The following is a 7,259-nucleotide window of genomic DNA, read 5'->3' as shown; positions in this document are numbered from 1 at the left end:
TGGCAGCCAAAGATGCGGCTGGCCTTCGGGTCTGTGAGTGCAGATTGCTGGCTCATGTTGAGCTTCTCATCCACCAACACCCCTGAGTCCCTCTCCTCAGGGCTGCTCTCAATCTGTTCTCTGCCCAGCCTGTAATTGTGCTTGGGATTGCCCCAGCCTACACCGAGGACCTTGCACTTGGCCTTATTGAACTTCATGAGGTTTGCCAAGGCCCATCTCTCAAGCCTGTCCAGGTCCCTCTGGATGACATACCTTACCTCCAGCATGTCAACCGCTCTACACAGCTTGGTGTTGGCAAACTTACTGAGGGTACACTCAATCCCACTGTCCATGTCACTGACAAAGTGTCCCAATCCAATATCGGGAAGGTTTCGTTATAGTCCCAAGGACGAGATTAAGATGCTGAAATCGACCAGATGTCGTACAACCTTTTACTTTATTTTCCGAACAAACCAGGGAGAGAAGATAAAAAGGGAGGCAGAGGGAAGGCAAAAGGGGAAGGGAAGAGGGATAAGGAAAGGAAGAAGAAAAAGAGAGAGAGAGTGGGAGTTTGGTGTTACCACTCTGAGTCTGATAGTTCTTTGCTGATTCTTTGCTGAAGTCGTCAATTGTGACACGCTCTGTTAAAGCTGGGATCCAGGAAGGCGCGAGGCAGCGAGGAGGTGGGGAAGACGAGGAAAAAGAGCGAGCCCCGTCAAAGGGGGCGTGCTCCTTATATAGGGCCTTGCTCATGCGCAGATCACAAATGTGTACGTGTGGTTCGTGCCGGACACGCTGTTCCCCTAGAAGCCTTCTCCTGCTCTTTTCGTGCCCCTTGTCCCTGCACAACTGTGAAGGGGATGGCCTTCTTGGAGGACGATGCTCGATTTTGGGAGATGGTGGTGCGGCGGCAATGTCGAGACAAAACCTCATCTGATACTGGTTCTCTACACGAAGATGTTAAACAACACCAGTCCCAGTACTGATCCCTGAGGAACACTGCTTGTCACTGGTCGCCACTTGGACATCAAATACTTAAAGGGAGGGTGCCAGGGGGGTGGGACCAGTCTTTTTTCAGTGCTGACCAGTGATAGGACGAGGGGTAATGGGCATAAACTTGAACATAGGAAGTTCCATCTTAACATGAGAAGGAACTTCTTTACTTTGAGGGTAGTGGAGCATTGGAACAGGCTGCCCAGAGAGGTTGTGGAGTCTCCCACTCTGGAGACATTCAAAACCCACCTGGACACCATCCTGTGCAACCTGTTGTAAGTGACCCTGCTGTGGCAGGGGGTTTGGACTAGATGATCTCCAGAGGTCCCTTCTAACCCTGACCATTCTGTGTGATTCTGTGTGATCTGTTGACTACAACTCTGAGTGCAGTCACCCAGCCAAGTCATTATCCATCAAGTGTTTCATCCATCAACTACATGTCTCTCTAATTTAGAGACAAGCATGTCAAATGCTTTACACAAGTCCATGTAGTCATGTCAGTTGCTCTTCTCTTATCCACCAACACTGTAACTCCTACTGTACCTGAATTTCATTTCAGTTTAGTCAGTGGTGTTTTACTTTTTTAATGCCTAATGCATAAATGTTCTTTCCCTCTGGCTTGCAAGCCTATGAGAATTGAATAAAGCTCCTTTCAAGTTAATAGTATCCATACAAAGGAATTTGTAATCATAGAAGGATACATGTAGTGCCTTGAAAACATTCTTATACATATAAATGTCATGCACTGCCATTGATGTCAGTATACAGCATGTACATTTTCACAAGTGTTATGCCCTGCATGGTGGTGAAAGAGGTGGACAATAGTGCCAGGGAACAACGGGCAGATAATTCTTAGAAGATTCTTCCATGAGAGGTGGGAATGTCATTTAAAATAGTACCACATAAAGACTATAGACAATTCTTTACTCTGAGGGAAAACTCCGGCATAACGTAGTAGGCATGTTCTTTCTCTAACATTAGCATATGAACATACTTAGCATTTTGAATTGTCCAGCACTACACAACATGTAGAGACGAAGGAACCTAACTAAATACCTAGGGGTGGAGATTTCTAGTGCTAGCAATTATCAATGTTCTGCAATGTGGAAAGTCATTTCTGAAATTAAAATATAGCGATAATTGAAAGGAGTAGAGAGAAAAGTGTTTTTTTTTGCAGTGGGGAGCTGTAGTTTTTCATTAATGATCCAATTCTCCCTAATTCAGAATTTAGCAGAGGACAGATTTGGACATGTAAGGCATGTAGATAGGACTCCTTCCTTCCCTCCTTCTGGTCAGCCCTCCCACCCTCTTACTTTTGTTTGTTGATCCTGTGCTGGTAGTCCTTGTCTGTAAGGCTAGGCTCTTATCAACTTTGAGTAGAAGAGAAAAAATATACTGCATATAATCATCAAAATACATGTGGAATGGTGAGTGAATAAGATGAATCAACAGACCGTAAGACAAGTAGGTGATTAATGGATGATTAAGTGTCAACATCATAGCCTCAGTTGGAAGTGTGAGTAAAGTAGCTTATAATTCCACATACAAGAAAGTTTCAGAATTACAAGTATCTGCACATTAGACATGTAACTGGAGTGGGGCTCACAGATAAAAAATTGCAAAGCTATGAAACTTACTGCTCCCTGATAAATTTTACCCAAACCAAACCCCAGTTCTCATTACCATTCAATCACACCCCACAGCTAAGTACATTGGAATTAATCAGGTGTTACAGGATTGCAAAATAGTAATAACACATTGTGCATTATGTAGCTCTGTTAACCATAGTCTTCACTGAAATGTGTGAGCTCTGTACACAATAGCCACATTGCTAAACTGAAATATACAGTAAGAATTTGGGGATGAATGATTGTTGTATCTGAATATTTTACCAAACTGTCAGCTTTTGCAGAAAGTGACATTTCTTACAATCATAAACTAAATTTTCTCAGGCACTATAAAACGAGCCCCCAACATTTTAATGTGAAATGTCACTGAGCAGTATGTTATGCTCAAAGTAAAGAAAATGTGACACCCTGAAGAAAAAAGAAGTCAGGCTTTACTGTCTAGCGATACAACCTCAAACTGAATAAAAAGTGTACATGCCTCCCAGTCCCTCACTTTCACTGCCTTGCTCTGGAACTCATAGTCCTAGCTAATAAAATGTTCACTTAATTAAAATGTGTTTAGCTCTACAAATTACATTCAAACTGGTGTTGAGTGGCTGGAGAGTGATGTAGCTACATGTGAGAAAGGAACACCTTTTACATACAAAAAGTATGCATAAATGCGTCAACTTTTTAAAAACAATGTAAGATGAAAAGAATGGCTTTGTAGCTACTTCATGTTTGAGACATCTAGAACACTTATGTCACCTGCTACAATATGTAATATGGTATATTTTCCTCTGTTCTTCACAGGTATGGTTTTGTAGTGGGGAATATTGTTATCCCACGAATCAATCCCTATCATCTTTGTGCCGCAAATCACACTGGCATTTACAAACTTTCAGCAAACACAACTGGTCGGTATGATGCGTACTGTTACAATGCAACAGGTATGTATATGTTTTTATGATGTATTTTAGATCTGTTTTTCAGCTGAGAAGAAATACATTTTGTCAGCCTCTAGAACTGTATCTATAATACCAGCAATGATTTTCACCCGTTTTGTCATTAGTGTGTTTTGAACTAAACCGTTTTCTGCCCTTGGAACTATATTAGTAGATTCAGAATAGTTCATTATAATGGCTTAGTGCAGTGAACCACTGCAGCAATGAGTCTAAAAGACATAACTGTTGTAGGCGATCGTGCTTGGCTCTTCTGTTCATGCACACGAGAGCTTCTATAGTCAACAACGGTTATTTGTGTTAAGGGATTCTAGGAGTGGCTGCCACCTGCAGCAGCTCCAAGCCCCAGGGTGGCCATCCCAGGCCCATGGATGTGGCTGCTGCTTGCCTGTTTGCAGGTTCATCCAGTATTTCCTTTGCGGCAAATCTCCGTTCAGGCATTAGGCAGTTAGGTAGCAATGTGGGTCAGAAGCAGACTGCTTTCTTCTAAGGTTTTGAGTTTTTTAATAGTTGGAAATATTTTGCTAAATTATTAGGAAAATTTAGATAATCTTGTGACAGATGCTGAACACAATATTTGAAGATAAAATCTGGACTAACTTCAAATGTCTACAATTTCAGTATATTACATTCACAGTGGAAACAGACCTTACAGAAAACTGTAGGCAAAATTCACTGATGATTTGAATGACATTGACATTTTTTTGATTTTGTTCTTGGTGGTTGTATAATTAAAAATCATCTTTGCATTGGCATAGTATCAGGTGAGCTGCCATCTTCTGTCACTCACGAATGACTCTTCTCCTTGCTACAGTGATGTCCATCTGCACCAGAGCTTTATAACTCCTCCCAAGTCTCATTCCCTTTCAGCACTATGAGCAGGTGGCTCACACACTCGCCCCAAACATAGCACCGCTGGAGCAAGCAGTGCTCACCAAACCAGGGCACCCTCTGTCTGTGCAGAACCCTCCATGGAGGTGTCAGGGTCTCTTTGGGTAAAAAGGATTACAGCTGCCACAGCCACCAAGACAGTGGGGTTGTCTGCACTGAAACTGAATTATAAGGCTATTTTAACTGACACTGATTGCAACCATTTTCTGAAATGGTTATGGAAATGGAGAATTTCATCGTTAGCTGACAGAAAAATCTTGAAGTGCCTCATCTGGGAAGGAGCAAAAAGGGAATGTCGGTAGATCAGTGAATAATGTTTGATTTGGAAATTTGTTTTCTATATTTCACATCTCAAGCTGACATTCTGTGATTATGTACAATTAATATGGGTATACCCATGACTTTTTTTCTCAAATCCTCAAATTAATATTCTCTGCTGTCCTTCTTTTACAGAAACACGGGACAAAGCATGTGAGCCAATTGAACGACTAGATACTTCTTTCCTCAATAATCAGGGTGAAATAGGTACTGTATTGATTGGAAAGACCTGCCACTTGTTTCATTTTTAGGATCTGGTTATCTTTTTTTTTTCCATAAACAATTGCTAATATTAGAAAACAAGCCAAACATAAGAAAAAGAAGTCAAGAGACGTTCAACAGCAATTAAAGCAACTGGTCACTTGCCTTCCCCTAAAACCTATGGAGCTTGGTTTGTCTCAAGGTGCTACCAAACACTTTTTATAAAGATATTTGACATTTTTAGCACCTCAAAGCTGCTAATGTTTCTTTGACATATAGGACTTTACTAAAGACAGCAATCTTTTTACATCACATTTGAGCTGCTGGTTAGAAAAGCAGGTGGAGGTGGAAGAAATCTCTCAAATTATTTGTACCAATTCTAAAATTCTGATTGACTTAACAGAGGCCAAGAGTTCAAAATCAAACTCTGATCAAAATATCAAAATATTTGATGCAGAGTATGCCCTATATGTTTGACTAATATATACATTGGCATATATACATTAGTCATAGTTTAGTGATGTATGATTTAGACATATTAGTTAGGATGGCAAAAATGGATGAACTGATATTGATCCACAGCTGTTTCTCTTTAAATTTTGTTACTTAAACTGTTTAGCATTACTGAAATACAGCTATGTAGCTCTTTGATATTATTAGCTTCTTAATTTCCTCTTTCCAACAGTCATTGACAATGCAGATGGCTCACGTTATAATGCAGATGGCACACGTCATAGCGGAGAGTTCTCAACCTCAGGTGCAGATGATGAAAATGTAGGTAGTGGATCAACGCATGACACAACTCCCATGGATACTTCCATCAGGAGATCCAGCCCTTCATATTATGGAAGTGCTACTCCAGTCTCACAGCTGCCAGATCATTCTTCTGGAGGGGGTGAAAAAGAAATTCCTAAGAAAGATTCTGGTAAGGACAATAAGTTGCCACTGTATCCTCTTTAAAATAACTTAGTGAAGAATTACATGGACAGTTAAAGGATATCATGAGGGAATGAGAAGCATCATCTCATTTGTATCATGCAGAAGTAAAAGGAGAATGTCTTTGAAAGAAAACAGAAGGGTTCTGAATTTCTAAGGATTTTTTTTTGATTGCACAGGGGTACAAAGCAGCCACACCTCAGCATAGTTTCCATATGTTCCCAGAATGTTGAGAATAGATAGTTGTAAAAATTTGCTTTTGTTCTTATTAAACTATTTATTTCATTAAAGTCTCAAAAACATATCTAACAGTGAACACAGAGAGGTTAGTGAGACTGAGGGTATGGGTATATGGAGATAATGACAGCATATTCTTATCTGGTCTCTAAAAGGATGAGTTGACGTTAAGTAATAAGAACAAGGAGGAGTTTACAATACAAGTGATTTCTCTTTGTACAAATACAGGGGTTTTCTTTAGGATATCTTCTTACTGCAGTATATTACAGAATACACAGAGAGACAAAAATGTCAATCTAAAATGTTATTACTATCTTCTTCCTTTAGGTGGTAAACCCAAATTCTGTTTTCATGAAGCCCTACCAAATACAAATTCCATACTTTTTCCTAAGGCATTCTGCAGGGTGGAAAATTAGAATCATAGAATCATAGAATTGTCTAGGTTGGAAGGGAACTTTAGGATCATCAAGTCCAACTATCAACCTAACACTGCCAAAACCACCACTAAACCACATCCCTAAGCACCGCATCTACCTGTCTTTTAGATACCTCCAGGATGGCAACTCCACCACTTCCCTGGGTAGCCTGTTTCAATGCTTAACAACCCTTTCTGTGAAGAACTTTTTCCTAATATCCATCCTAAACCTAACCTGGCATAACCTGAGGCCATGTCCACTTGTTCTATTGCTTGTTACTAGTGAGAAGAGGTCGACCCCCACCTCTCTACAACCTCCTTTCAGGTAGCTGTAGAGAGCAATAAGGTCTCCCCTCAGCCTCCTTTCATGCAGGCTAAACAACCCCAGTTCCCTCAGCCACTCCTCATAGGATTTGTTCTGTAGACCCCTCACCAGCTTTGTTGCCCTTCTCTGGACATGCTCCAGAACCTCAATGTCTTTCTTGTAGTGAGGGGCCCAAAACTGATCACAGTACTCAAGGTGGGGCCTGTCACAGTCCACTCCTTGGTGGACGTGTGATGGTTCGTTTCAGCTGTGATCTCGAAGCCCAAAAAGAAATGGCATTAGATCCCAGGGAGTTATGCTTTCAACATGCAATCACTTTATTGATTTTGCCCATAAAGCGGCTTGTGGTAGAAAGAAAGAAGAATAGGAAAGATGAAGTAAAAAAGGAGGGAAAG

The 7,259-nt window shown here is 40.8% G+C and overlaps 1 protein-coding gene across 1 annotated transcript in view; it reads left to right on the top strand.

Annotated features, from left to right (window-relative positions):
- The window catches only part of CD44 (CD44 molecule (Indian blood group)), a 77,584-nt gene that overhangs the window by 24,415 nt on the left and 45,910 nt on the right, over positions 1-7,259 (top strand). Inside the window, exons 3-5 of the mRNA XM_009881499.1 lie at positions 3,393-3,529; positions 4,886-4,957; positions 5,637-5,876. Of these exons, the coding sequence (XP_009879801.1) occupies positions 3,393-3,529; positions 4,886-4,957; positions 5,637-5,876 (449 nt within the window). The remainder of the gene's footprint in view (positions 1-3,392; positions 3,530-4,885; positions 4,958-5,636; positions 5,877-7,259) is intronic.

The sequence above is a fragment of the Charadrius vociferus genome, unplaced genomic scaffold, assembly GCF_000708025.1.
Source record: "Charadrius vociferus isolate BGI_N301 unplaced genomic scaffold, ASM70802v2 scaffold873, whole genome shotgun sequence".
NCBI lineage: Eukaryota > Metazoa > Chordata > Aves > Charadriiformes > Charadriidae > Charadrius > Charadrius vociferus.
This window is presented reverse-complemented; position numbering and strand designations above follow the sequence as displayed.